Below are 14,357 nucleotides of genomic sequence, written 5' to 3' on the forward strand. Positions count from 1 at the left end.
TTTTCAATAATAGTGCATGAATGCGCGAATAACTCAGTAAATAGACATTAACATAGATAATCATTTAAATAAGCTTGAAATACAGACATTAAATGTAAAACAATTAAAAAAGAAAATATTTCGCTACAATTTCATTATCGCAGTTTAAGCACGATTATGATTATGTAAGTATTTTAGGTCAGGTTTTAATTTTCAGTTAATTTTGTCTGCCTTAACTAAAACAAACTCAATGGGCGAGATGAGAAGCTGCCACAGAAAAAAGTGATTTGTGTGAATAGGTTAACCAATCAGATATCCGGGTCAATTGTAAAGCAAAAGGAAACGTTCAAATCTTTAAATTATTAAAACAGAAAACAAAATATTATTAGATTTTTTTTAAACAACAGAAAGAGTTAAATGCGATTAAATGGTAAATCTCCCTATTGGGCTCCTTTTATTTAGACAGTAGCACAATCATGTGTAACAGCTAAAAGAGAAATATATTTTACAATCTGACACTGTATGTTCCTAACCTTACACATTAACATGTAATGTAATTATGGTATTTCACATTACACAGAATATCAACAATTACTGTCAAATAATATAGAAAATGCCTGGAAGACTTAATGAGAAACAGTAAAATGTGAATGAAAAGTGAAGAGACAACACATTTTGCAGATTTTTTCCCTTTTATTTCAGGTCTTTTTTTCTCCCCATGAGGGCAGATCTTTGTGAGAATAGGTGTCAATTTCACATCATTCTAATGATCATAGCGATCTCACACTCTGTTATCAGTTCAGTTTCCTTCTAATTGATTTAGACTGCCATGAAATTATTTGATATAAAGACCCAAAAACCAGATTTTCCCCTCCAGAGCTCACCAACAATCACATGGACATTTACTTGTTTTCTGCAGCCCCATTCATTAAAATGCACTTACACAAGACTACGATCCATTTGTGTCCACTTCACATTTATAACTTTACAAAATCCATCTACATACATGCCATCATCTGCCTATTCACAGCTCCTTTAACTCAACTGCTGTGCATGAGGTAACTTAAGGACAAAGTTTGCTTTGCTTTGCCCATCTTCATCAAAATTCTTCTTCTGCATTTCGACAGCGGGATTGTTTGAGCAGGGTCAAGCGAGCCATCACCTCAGACACCGTCAGTTCTCCGTGGACCTTGTTGTCTCTCGTGCGCACATTTACGCTGTTAGTCATCTTCTCTTTCTCCCCGACAACTGCCAAGACACGAGACAACAGCTTGACATGACACCACGAGCACAGCTACCCTAACACAGTCCCGGCTTTGTATTGGTGGCTTCAACAACTGTGGGTGGTTGGCCAGCTTGAGCAACCATTCGGGTTGAATTGTGACTGTAATTAGGGGCATTTCTTTTGAATCACTCAACATCTCATGGTTCTTTTCTAAGCAGCTGTGCAGTGAAAAAAAAACTAGGGCTGCAAGCAACTAACAATTATTTTAGTTGTTGATTAATCTATCAATTATTCTGATGATTAGTCGGATAAAAATAAAATTGGAACATTCTGCGGATATTTTATTTGAGCCTTTTTTACGCAAAAGTAGAATTACATTGGAAGATGCAAATAAACAGTTCAATTCATTCTTTAAATAATAAAATATTTTATTGCTTAAAACGTTGAATTTTTGAATTAGCCAATCAATGAATTTGTAGCTATAAAAATATTGTTAGTTCTCCAAGATGGAAGGAACAACCTTCCCAACTAATCAAGTTAGAGAACTGCTGCTCTATAAATATGAAATTGAAATATAAAACTGACTAGATTTGTTACACCTCACAGCAGCTCGCATCCTCTTCACTAATAAATTACATTTGGCATCACATTTTCTCACCTAGGATGAAATTATATTGAGCCAACTGAGCGTTTCGGATTTTCTTGTTCAGGAGGCAGCCAGAGTCCAGATCAGCATCTGCCATGAAACCGGCTTCTGTGAACTGCTTGCAGACCTGACAGAGAAAAATACCACTTAATGTAATCAGCAGCATGCTGTACAAACATATGACACCTTTCAGTGACACAGCGGTGTCTATTTTGGGAAATAGAACACGCACCTTGTTGGCGTAATCCTCACAGGAGGGGTTGACGGGCACCAACATCACCTGTCGTGGAGAGAGCCACAGAGGCCTGTTGAAGAGACACAGACGGCTTGTGATGATCCTCATGTAGCGTGAAGCTAACAAGCACGCCAACCTCTTCAAAAACCGAAAGTTAAAAGGCTGAAATCACTGTAGTGGGAATGATGAGAGTGAGAGAATTGTGCTGCTGTCCAACACAAAGGCATGTAATTAAAAGCAAGCGTACAATTAAACTGGAACATAAAAACACCCACAATAAGAGGAAAACATCTAATTCATCACTCATATGCATTTTACATTATGGATTGTGATTTAAGGGCTTGAGCAACAGGGATTCAGCTCACCATTTTCCTGCATAGTTCTCTGTGAGAATGGCAATCATCCTTTCCACTGAGCCCAAGATGGCACGATGGATGATGACTGGCCGCACTTTGTCATCCCCATCCTTTCTGTTATCACAGAAAAACAACAGAAAGTGAGGTGGAAAGAGGAAAATCTGAATCTTTTTCCTCTCTTTAAATGTTTATTAAAATTCCTTCATGATGAAAAGCTCAAATTTGCATACATGTCTTGTTTGCTTGGCTTTGGTGCAACACAGCACCCAGACTCAGCAGCATTCTGATTAGCTGACTCACCCCACAAAGGTCAGATTGAAGCGAATAGGCAGCTGGAAGTCCAGCTGAATGGTGGCACACTGGTGGTAGCGTCCAATCGCGTCTTTGATCTTAATGTCAATCTGCAACGGCAGAAAAAGAATAGCAGACCCTCAGAATCGAGCCGATCTTGCGTTTGCTGGGAGGTTATGAGAAAATACTGCCTGACCTTGGGTCCATAAAAAGCCCCATCTCCAGGGTTGAGTTTCCATGGCTCCCCAAACTCATTCAGGCTGTTTTCAAGTTGCTGTCAAACATGAAGCATGCGTTGCAAAGATTATTAGTAAATGCAACAAGCAGGAACATGACTGGACATTCAGTCTGTCCTGCTTAATATCAAATTATATAACAAAATCATACATTTGTAATCCAAATAAAACATATGAGTAATGACTTGCTGAAAACACCGCCTACAGAAATTCAAGAAATTTGACATGACTCACAGATGTGATACTATTAGATGATCACAAAGGTGACAGTGAACCAAATCTCAGAAGGAGAAGTTATTTATCTAAATTCATCGCAGCAAAGAAGACAAAAATTAGATCAGTTCACTCTTTTTTATTTATTTCAATGTGTAATCACGATGCACACCACAGTTTACCTTCTCAGCCTGGTTCCACACGGCTATGTCACCCAGATACTTTTCTGGACGGGTTGACAGATAAAGCTGGAAGGAGAATCCGAACACGTCGTAAACACAGCGCAGGAAGTCCAGACAACCCTTCATCTCTGACTCAATCTGTATTAAAAATAAAAAATAAAAATAAAAAATGAGACGCCCATGGTACAGCGAATTTATCTGACTAACATCAAAAAACTAAAACCCTACCAAACCTTTTCCTTCCATTCAATTTTCCATTAACAAGTTTGCATTTCATATGGCTGTCCCTGCCAGTTGGCTCTCATCCTCAAGAACTTATTTTAAAAAATGGTTTAAATATTAGTGATAAATTGAGCAGTCCTTCAGAAACCATGATCAAAATAAGCAAAACATATAACCATTTATTTATTATAATTACTTTCTGCTTACCGCTAATAAAACCATTTGACTAATAAAAAACATCTATTATACAAATATGGATTAATAAAAGGTAAGTTTAAAACCTGCTTAAGGTTCTCCTTTTCCAAAAGTTATTTAATCTCACAAACAAGCCTCATTGAAATGCATATTCTAATTTATTTAATGTGACCCTACAAACAAAATATATAGTACTTGTTATATAGGTGCTTGACAATAGCAAACTTTTAACAAGTATATTAATTTTCAAATATAGTTACCAGACAAGCCGGTGTGTAAATATACTAGTGTCTTTAAATTTGGTGCAATAATGTTTCACAAACTATAAATTACACTGCATTTCCTGTTTTTGCTTTTTCTTCTTTTTGCTTAACATGAACATTCTAATACGTGTTAGCATTGGAAAATATTTTGTTTACATAAATATCTGATTCTAACAAATTATAGATTAATAAATAATGACATAGATCGTAATATATTAAAACACTTATGATTGATTATGCGAGTATTTTGACATTAAAATATGATGGCATGTTTGTAAGAGATGTTCAGAAATCTAATATTAAAACTAATATCCAGTTTATTTAGAATAAATGTCAGAACTAAAGCTTCAACCTGCATTTCTCAATGATAAAATATAGTTACAAAATGGGGTTAATATCCCCCTTCATGGCATAATAGAGAGATTATTATTAGTTTAGAGGGTAGAAATTTGGTAACTTTTTTATGATACAATTTCACTAATTTATTCTGTTGCAAACAATAAAATTGAAGGTTGGATTGTAGATCTGACCTGATCCATCACGCAGAAAATGTGAGCATCATCCTGCTGGAAGCGCCGCACTCGGGTCAGACCAGTCAGAGTTCCTGACAGCTCGTTCCTGTGCAGGACCCCGAAATCTGCCAGCCTCAAAGGAAGCTCTCGCCATGAGCGAGGCCTGTGGCTGAACATCAAGCTGTGGCAGACAAACCAGAAAGAAGCAAATCAAACCGTGCAACAAACCTCCGCTCGGTGTGAAAGGTTTTCATGTGCAAACCGCTGGGAGACGCTCTAAATTTACCAGTGGCCGGGGCAGTTCATTGGTTTCAATGCAAAGATGTCATCATCCACAGGGAATGAAAACATGTTTTCACTGTAGTGCTGCCAGTGGCCAGATGTCTCCCACAGCTTGCTGTTGTAGATGTTGGGGGAGGCGACTTCCTGAAAGCCTCTTCTCCAGTATTCGTCCTGGATAAACAAGAAAACCACATAAGGCTAAACGTTCCAGATGGACTGCACAGGTACTTCACTGAGAGAAAATGAGCCACGACTTTTGGCTTGAAACCCCCAGCCACTGCAACAAAAACAGAGTCACTGAACAAAAACAGTGTCTCATCCGTTTTGTTTATCCATTTTTTTACCCCGAAGAGAAACCTGTAACAGCCTGTAGATCCGCTTTGCTGCCAACAGTTGAAGGCTGGTGGAAAAGATTTCTGTGAACATGTGAAACTGTGAAAAACATAAAGGAGGTAGCGAGAACACACACCGAGTCAGCTTTTTCTGAATAATTATTTTTAGCAGTAAAAGGACATATTATTCCACAAACGGCTGCCGTCAGTCATGTGTATGAGCTTCATTTCCTTAAGAGTTCTGACTAAACTCTGAAAACATGTATTTAAGGAAAATGCGAAATGCATAGTTTCAGAGTGAGAACTGGCTCGGGTGTTGTGATAATGATCTTGCACCGATTCTGTGGAGCCTATGTGCGGCACTCTGGCATGGCCGAGCCCGTGGGTGTGTGCAGCCTGCTGTGAAAGCCTTGGAGATGTCAACTCAACTTTGCAAAGACGTCAGAGATCCCTGCAGAGTCTATAAAGTCCACTGAAGTTGCTCTGGAGACCAAAGTTTCAATTACAAAGTTAGATGTTCGGCTGCAGACTGAGGATACCTTCGTGTTTCTGCAACAATTCAACTCACTGGAACATATTTAAAGAGCCTTGAAAAAATATTCACACTCCTTAAACCTATCCACATTTTTCACACTCTACAAAACACAAACCTCAGGGATGCGTTAATAAACCAACAAAATAGTGAATACTTGTGAAATAAAAATAAGGCTTCTTTTAAAAATAAAAATGTGAAAAGTTTGGATTTTCTTCAACCAAATTCACTCAAATACCCCTAAATAAAATCTTGCTCAACCAGCTGCCTTCATATGATTGCAAACTAAAGAAAGCATTTTGTACTTTAGACTTTCATTTCTTATTAAAAAAAAAATAAAATCATATATTCTTTTCCTCCCACTTCACAATTATGTGTTTGTTTTCAATTAAATACATTAAAGCCTTTTGGTCTAATATGACAAAATGTTAGACAAAAAAGGTATGAATACTCTGCAAGACAACATTAATTCCAGCTCGTCACTCACTGAATAGATGAAAATAAATAAATAAAACACTTTGCAAAGCTTTCATCACAGTTGAGACAACCTACAGCAATCAAGTTGGTGTGAAGACTTTCCCCATTTCCAGAGGTGAATTTAAATTTATAAAACTGACCACAAATATTCAGTTTGCTGCTAGCAAAGTGGTCTGTATTGTAGTGAAGTGGCAATCACCTCCAGCCCACCGAAAATGTTAAGAATAGCCTGAATCTCCTGAACTCAGACGGAGTGTGTTTCTGTGTTACAGCCCCCCTGCAGTGTTTCAGTTTTAAAATGATAATTGCCGCCTACAGCAGAAGCAGAGAGAATTTTTCAACAAAACTTTCATGTAAACTAAACGAGAGTCTGAGGATGTAAACAGAGCTACCTCACAGGGGACTCCGAGAGCTTTGAAAAGCAATGATTGTTTTGAAAGAAACAACCGAAGTTGCTGATTGAACCCGTCGTACCCTGATGAACTCTGTGAGCGTGTTGTAGATGTAGGCGCCGCGCGGCATGAAGAAGCAGCTGCCAGGGCTGAGATCGTGGAAGAAGAACAGCTCCTGATCCTGTGAGCGAGACAAAGGAAATTACTTTTTAATAACTTCTCATCTGCAGGTCTAAGCCAATGAGAAACTCTTTCATACGCAGCAGGGAGCAATCCAATCATCACACATCAAGGTGACCTCCCAGCTGGAGAGCAGGGTCAACCATTCTTATTGAAGTGAGCAGGAATAAATCGAGCACAGTGATAACAATGACAAGGCCCTCTGATTTGATAAATTAGGCTCCCAGATGGTGACACCTTGCACCACTTCCACATATTTCAACAGAGTGTCAGATTGTACTTTGGCACCTAGGGTATAACAGGTTCTTAAATATTAATATGACAAAAATATATACTAATTTAGGCTTCTAATAGTCCACTTGTACATGAATGTTGAGCACAAGTACAAGTCCCTAACCAAGTCTTTCTGGACTCTTAGGTTCAGCTAAAATAACAATTTCATGCAGGCGATGTTCCAAAATCTCAATAAAATATTAATCTATTTATATTATCAACTATTTTGTTAAGTAAAAAATATATTTCTGAACATCTGAATGCCTGTCAATACATGCCTAAGGTTCATATTTTTTCTGAAAACCAATTCATAATTCATCATAACTTTAAGCATTGATTATTGTGTTAAATTGTGAATGTGACAGCTCTTTTATTCACTGGAATGATAACGTGTTTGAAATTTTTAATGTCAAAAATTAAAAGGTTGCTCGTTTTGGAGATAACTATTCAGGTCACTATGACTACAATCAGACCTTATTTACATGTTTCGTCTCTCCAGTCCAAAGAAAGTTTTTTAAAAGCTGACGGTGATCTAATTCATTATGTTGAGAGATAATCTGGGTTCTGACAGAACCTCAAATCTTATTCTTCACTATGTTTCTCCATTTTTTTAACTTCCTGCACTCATGTCCAGCATCCCTTAGTCACTTTATTTTATAATAAAGCCAATTTTGAATCCAACAAAAGGAACCGCCATGATTTCCCACTGTTTGGGCCAGAACCGACAGCTGCAGTCTGTGAGTGAACTCAGGCCGACAAAACTGCTGATGGAGTTGGAAAGGCAACTCTCCCTTCAGCAGGAGGTCCCGGAACTGTCTGAGAAGAAATGAGGGTCGGTTCCATGACCATAAAGAGCTCATCAGACCAAAAGTAGGGATTTCTTTGGTGGTTCTGGTGTTGAAAGCTGACAAATCAAAAGGTGAATTTGTCAATTCCTCCTGCCTTTTCCCCCTTCCCTTTCAGATTAACATAACAAAAACAAACCTGTAAAGTTCCTATCCACAGACTTTCAAGAATCACATCAATTCTTCATGAAGCTTAGATTATACTCAGTTTAATAATGTTTTTAATGTTCAGTTCCCTTGACAAACATTTTCTTCTACAGTACATATTTTAGACTAATTTATTTTAACTCAAGAAAAAACACACAAATTAATCTTAGTTTTATCATCTTTAGCCAAAATATAAATACTTCTGACTAATCCAAACACAAATCTCCCTGCGTCTTCCGTTAGAGATCCTTCAATGGATATGAAAGAAAAAGATTAACCTTTAGATGAACATGTCAGTTATAATACATCTGATAGAGTAACTTAAATGTCATAAACCTAAGTTACTCTAACCTGCTATGATTTTATAAAACAGATGGCCAGCTGGAGGCTTTTTGAGTTGCTGTGATGCATTGCCATAAATGAAAGCTGAGAAACGTGCCACTGAGCAAAATCTTTAACCCAACATGGAAGCTTTTTACATTATGTTGAAACTCACGTTTAATATGGAACTGTTATAATAACATGCTGACTGAGGAGCTGCCGTCTGCATCCTACCTGCAGAGTAACCAGATGGGGTGACTGGACAATTCACAGATGTCCTAAATATCTGGATAAAGCAGCACAGCGCCCCCAGCTGGTTTATGACAGGAAGCAGATTTGGATATGAAGGGAACTGTATTGTCTGACTAACAGTAAACTAGCTGAGGTAAAGGAAAAAAGCTTAAATAAATGTTTTTCTGTGAGATGTGGTTTAAAGTTCTTTGATACATCTACAAAAAAACACAGACAAAGACTGTTATGTGAAGAAGATGCTTCAGCAATTATGTTGGTAGTATAATTGCAGAGCGAGAATCATCTCTAATTTTAGGCCTCTATCTGCTGAGGTAGACGCTAAAATGCGTCTGCATGCACTGACTCACTTTGCCAATCTTTCTGTGGTCTCTATTCTTGGCCTCCTCTTGAAAGCGTTCCCACTCCTTCAGCATCTTTGAGTCTGGGAAGGAAATCCCGTAGATTCTCTGCAGAGTCTCCATGTCCGAGCGGCCCTCCCAGTAAGTGGAGGAGTTCTGATGACAGAGATAAAGTAAAGAAAAAAGAAATATTTATCTGAAAAGTACTTCTACTTCAAAATAATGGTCTATTTTGGGTTGGTATAGCACTAAAATCCAAACATGTGGCTACAATATGACAACATGTGAACAGGTTCTGTATTGTTTAAAAAAGCCAACAATGACTCTATACTAACTCTGCTATTTCCACTCACCTTGTATATCTTCATTGCCTTGATCTTCCCTGTGTGTCTGACATGAGGGCCTCTGCATAAGTCAATCAAGGGCCCACATCTGGAAAATATTCACCAGTCGTCATAAATGATTGCATAAATTCATGGATTTAAAATGACTAATTGTTTTTCTAATTTGGAAAAAAGGACTTGCCTGTAGACTGTTGTAGTCGGGGTGGTAACTTTCTCATTCAGAATGCGACACTTGAATTTGTTGTACTGGAAAGAGAAAAGGCTTTTGATGAAAAACACTAAGCTTTAAAAAAAAAAAAAAATTCAAAGCTTTTGTGCCTAAATTAATACATGTAGCCTAGATAATCTCAGCCATTTTCCCCCCTGAACTAGGCAGGGAGGAAACATCCACCCTAACTGACTACTTACTTTAAACATTTTAAGCAGCGTCTCTTTACTGATTTCAAGTCTCTCAAAAGGCTGTTTCTCTTTCACCACACTCTTGCACAAAGCCTCCAAGTCTCCAAACTCTGTGCTGGACACTGACCTGGAAACACCAAACACATCCAGGTCATTTACCCAGAGTTCAAGTTCAGTACTGTTCTGACATTTCAGTCTATATCTATCAGCAGAGTGATCTTGTATTTGGACTCAGGTCGTATAATGGGGCTAGAAACATTGTTCAATTGGCAACTAAGTTTAAAAATATACGTTAAATATCTAATTTTTCTACAAGTTCAATGTGAACGTGGCAAAATGCAGATAGTCAAAGAGTACTTACTTCTGTCCATCTAGGAACATGTCGTAGTAGAAGCCATTCTCTATCGGGGGGCCGTAACACAAACAGCCTCCATAGAAACGCTCCATGGCTTCCCCCAGGATGTGAGCGCTGGAGTGCCAGTACACCTAAACGTAAAATGAAGACACATGGAGAGCCAATTATAAAGGATATAAAAAGATATATAAAGTTAGAAAAATATTTAAAGCAAATATCTAAAATCAGATAATCATCATCAGTCTGAGAAGGAACAGTATGTAAACATCTCTTTTCCAGCAACACTCAAATTTGTTTCAGACAGAAACAGCTTTATTATTATTAAACCTCTTAATTTGCTTATTTGGTTTCATCTCTTCACAAGAGCTTCTCTCAGTGTGTCATTCAAATAAATGCTATAAACTGTTTTAATTCTTGCACATCAGATCCCTTTCATATAAAGCAGCTTTGATGATTACGTGTTTCTTTTCATAAAACATTATACTTTTTTATTGTTGAATTGTCCTTTCCAATAGAATTGATTTAATAATTTTTTTAAATCTCTTTAGTAAACATCTTGTGCTTAAGGTCTTTCTACCCCATCATGTAATATTTCTCTCTTTTTCCCCCTACATTAAAACCAAATTTCAAATTTGTTAGATGTAGCTTAATATATGAAAGTAATCTTAAATAGTTTAAGGGCTAAACCTATGACCAATTGACAAATGAAAACTTTTATTTGTCTACTTTTTAAATAGCATTTGTTGCTGCATAAACTACTAATTGAACAGTCCTGAAATGCAGGAAACTATTTACAAAAATAGGTTTGGATTGGCCTCAATTTTCTGAAAAGAAAAAAAGAAACGACGCACTCTTACATCAATCTTCTTGATTGGTTTACATCAGAGCAACCAAGAAATGTATTATTGCTTAATTGAAAATCAGTTTAATTTCAATTGAATCTCTCCTGTTATCTGTTCTTATGAAATCTGAAAGAACGGTTTGGGTATTGTCATTTTATTGTAAAGCAGAAAGTTAAAAAAGAAGGACTGAAGGTAAATTTAACTGATTCACCGCAAGTTTTTTTTTGCACTCACAGATTGAGCATCTTCATTATCAAAGCGCAAGATCTCAAGAGAGCAGTCCTGCTCAAGAGGTCTGTCCAGATCCCAGAGCTCTCCGTTAACACGAGAAATCACGGCATTGTCGGCCAGGCCTTGGCTGAAAGGCAAAATACAGAACACCCTCAGAAAAGCCGCATCCTTAATTATGTCACTAGTTTCCTTTTTTCCGTCAATAAAAAAGGAAAAATTACCTGATGTCAGAGGCTATCTGATACGGTGTCGTAACCCAAGACTTCCCTGGCACCTTTTGCCCATCTGTCAGCTCAACAATAACGGGTTTACTTTCTGCAGCCTTCCTCGCCAGCAGGGCATCACTCTCCTTCTTAAGCTCCTCGTAGAGGCTGAGGCGCTCGGTAACATACGGAGGCCATGGATTCAGCTTCACAAGGAATAAATGTAAACGAGAGAAAGAAAAAACTACAATCAGTATCAAAAAACTGCCTGATATTAATTATATACTGATAGGTTTATTTTGTCATAACCTGCAAAGAATCAGCCAGAGACAGAGATTAGGTTTCTTTTAATTTCTTTTCTGCAGAATAGGAGAATTGAGAACAGACGCGACGAATCGCTGTCAAACACTGTCTGAAATCAATTCTGCTGTATCTTTCTTTGCATTTCTCTTTATTGTATAGAAAAAGGAGGTTGGGCTTCTTCACACAGTCACACAGAGAATTGACCAACCGTCTTTACATTCTGGAACCTCCTATGGACATGCCCTTACAAGGGCATGTGACTGACCACAACTAATCAGTTACATATGGAACTAATAACACATGAATGTTTAACGTTATCAGCTTCCAGGCAAACATCCTAAACAAAGTTAATAATATACTACAAAAGAAAGAGAAGTTTAAGTAAATATAAAAAGAAGAATAATATGAGAGTAATAATATGAGAAGAATAATATGAAAACATAACTTGTAAAATAAACTCATAAGTAAATGAACAGGAGGATAATTTTTCTAACATATACTGTATATACAAGTTTAAGATACAACTAATATATTCATGGTTCAACTTGATTTCACTGGAGGGAAGAAGTTTATTCTAGATTTTACAGTAAATGGTTCTGTCCATTAGTCAAACCATGTACCGTTATCGCCTCCCACCTCGATTGTGGACATAATTTATTAAGGGCATTCTCACATTTGTCTTTTTCTAAACTCAACAGGCATTGATGCCGGAGAGATATGTCTAATACTAAATAATATTCACTCGCAAGTAAGCAAAATGAATAAATTAGCAAGTATATTTCACAGAAAATAACTTGCTGTTAGAAAATAACTATGATCCAGTAAGATTTACCTCCTTCGTTCCTCCATCCACTCCTCCTTTATCCTGCTTCTTCTCCTTCTTGTTTTTCTCACTGGGTTTCTTGTCTGGGATTGGCACCTGCTAATGAGGAGAACAAAATTGGTTTTGAAACCAATTAAGCAAAAATAATTTATAACTAAAACAAAATAGAAGTTGACCAAAGAGCTGTATAAGTAAGGTCCGTTTAAATACTTACTTGTTGTCTGGTTTAAGTAAGTCTTAAACCAGACAACAAGATTGGAGAATATCTAAAGTAAACACTGCAGTCTGAAAGAAGTGAAGGTGGGGATATATTTCCTCAGGTTTGAAAGTGAGAGAAATTACTTTTTCAACTGCATCCATTAGTTTGTGTTAGAAATCAGTTTTGTAAAAAAAAATAAAATAAAATCTACAAATTTTGAAGAAACGCATTTTTGAATGCCTCTGGCATCTGCTGTCTCCAATGGTCATTGGGGAGACGTGGGCTACAGATGAACGGCTAGACGGCTATTCGATCACGGGGGAGCACAGAGACATACCGGACAATTACCTCAGAGCAATTAGGAAAAAAACAATTAACACAACATGCATCTTTTTGAATTGGAAAAAAAAAAGCCAAAGTCCCTGCTTAGAAACCACACGTCTTGTTTTTTTTAAAAAAAAAACATGTGGCTCTATTACTGTATAGTTTAATTCACCTGGAACAGTTTCACTCACAAAGCAGGTGTTCATGATGAACAAGCCTGAACCAACAGCATTAAGCGCTGCAGTGCAGGTCATTCTACACAAACAGTAACTGAGTGGGACAGCTGTCTGTGGACGTGGGGTGGTGTGACCTATTCAGGCCCGCTACACTCACAATGACTAATCACTGCAACTGATCCATTTTTTATTTTATATTCCCAATAATTAATCCAACTATAACACTTCAGTATTTATTATTACCCTGTTATCCGTTCGGCTGTCTGTTTGTTGTGGTTTTACGGTTTTCCTCTCCGGGGTTTTGCCACACTGTGCTTCTGGTTGTTTCCTTCCCGGCGCCTCCTCCAGCTCCAGCTCAGCCTGCAGACCCCTCCGGAGGTGCAGCAGCCGGTATCTGAGCTTCTCATTCTCCGCCCGCAGGTTTTCCAGCTCCGGACTTACACAAGCAACCCCGGCGCGGTCAGTCCCGCCGTTTAGTCCGTCCCGGAGAGCGGAGATTTCAGCGGTGAGAAGCCGAATCTGCTCCTCCTGGGCGCTTAAACGTGCAGCCATGCAGTGCGCCATCTTTAAATGACCACTGATGACATCCGGCAAGGATCCGGGAAAAATAAAAGACTCGCTTGAAAAGTTAAAATAAGCAAAAAAAATGGTTAATATTTACTCAGTAAATCTGTGAGAAAATTAATATTTTGACCAAAATGTTACAAATTTAAAGAAAAATACTGACTGTAGTAGTTTTAGAGCATTCACAATCCTTACATAAATAAATAAAAAGCAACTAACATCTGAGAGAACTCCAAGGCAAAATAAGCCAAAAATATTAGATACCTAAAAATTGGACCCCTTTAGGTGTGGGGACATTGTTTCATTGATTTGGTTTATGTATAATTGAATTCAGAGATGTATTTTATTTCCATTTTGATAAGTACTGTGATAAGTACTTTGCAGAAATGTTTGCAGCTAAAATACACAATTTAATAGGAGGGGACATTAAACCTTAAATACTAGAGTTGAATGTTACAGCATGTAGAGAACAGGCTAAGGAATCTCTGATGACTGCCGTTTTATTACACTGAACAATCTGTGAAAAAAAAATGTGATCACATAGTTTATTAGCAAATATTCTTATGTTAATTCATAGGAATAGATAGATAGATAGATAGATAGATAGATAGATAGATAGATAGATAGATAGATAGATAGATAGATAGATAGTTTTGTTATTTTTTAAC

The 14,357-nt window shown here is 37.4% G+C and overlaps 1 protein-coding gene across 2 annotated transcripts; it reads right to left on the minus strand.

The window, feature by feature from the left end:
* Positions 1 to 652: 652 nt before the first annotated feature.
* tars3 (threonyl-tRNA synthetase 3) lies at positions 653 to 13,710 on the minus strand. 2 transcript variants are annotated; one of them, XM_028015795.1, is made up of 19 exons: positions 13,369 to 13,710; positions 12,436 to 12,522; positions 11,319 to 11,506; positions 11,101 to 11,224; positions 10,031 to 10,155; positions 9,679 to 9,796; positions 9,452 to 9,516; positions 9,280 to 9,358; positions 8,936 to 9,082; positions 6,653 to 6,751; positions 4,842 to 5,008; positions 4,574 to 4,736; positions 3,364 to 3,501; positions 2,929 to 3,006; positions 2,742 to 2,842; positions 2,451 to 2,555; positions 2,083 to 2,155; positions 1,863 to 1,977; positions 653 to 1,227 (listed from the first exon to the last, which is right to left on the minus strand). In XM_028015795.1, the coding sequence occupies exons 1-19, from the start codon at positions 13,687 to 13,689 to the stop codon at positions 1,079 to 1,081; spliced, it is 2,442 nt and encodes an 813-aa protein (XP_027871596.1). In that variant the 5' UTR covers positions 13,690 to 13,710; the 3' UTR covers positions 653 to 1,078. The 2 variants fall into 2 exon arrangements, with proteins under 2 accessions (XP_027871596.1, XP_027871595.1); XM_028015794.1 differs by having other exon boundaries at positions 12,436 to 12,525.
* Between the last annotated feature and the right edge of the window lie 647 nt (positions 13,711 to 14,357).

This window comes from Xiphophorus couchianus, chromosome 4 (genome assembly GCF_001444195.1).
Source record: "Xiphophorus couchianus chromosome 4, X_couchianus-1.0, whole genome shotgun sequence".
NCBI classification, from domain to species: Eukaryota; Metazoa; Chordata; class Actinopteri; order Cyprinodontiformes; family Poeciliidae; genus Xiphophorus; species Xiphophorus couchianus.

What these genes read in the sequence shown, in the direction of transcription:
- tars3 (XM_028015794.1), bottom strand. Translation starts at nt 13,689, where the DNA reads ATGGCGCACTGCATGGCTGCACGTTTAAGCGCCCAGGAGGAGCAGATT. An exon ending in ACAGCCGAACGGATAACAGG is followed by an intron (nt 12,526 to 13,368) that starts GTAATAATAAAT and finishes TCTCCTCATTAG; the next exon opens with CAGGTGCCAATCCCAGACAA. An exon ending in CCGACTACAACAGTCTACAG is followed by an intron (nt 9,359 to 9,451) that starts GCAAGTCCTTTT and finishes AATATTTTCCAG; the next exon opens with ATGTGGGCCCTTGATTGACT.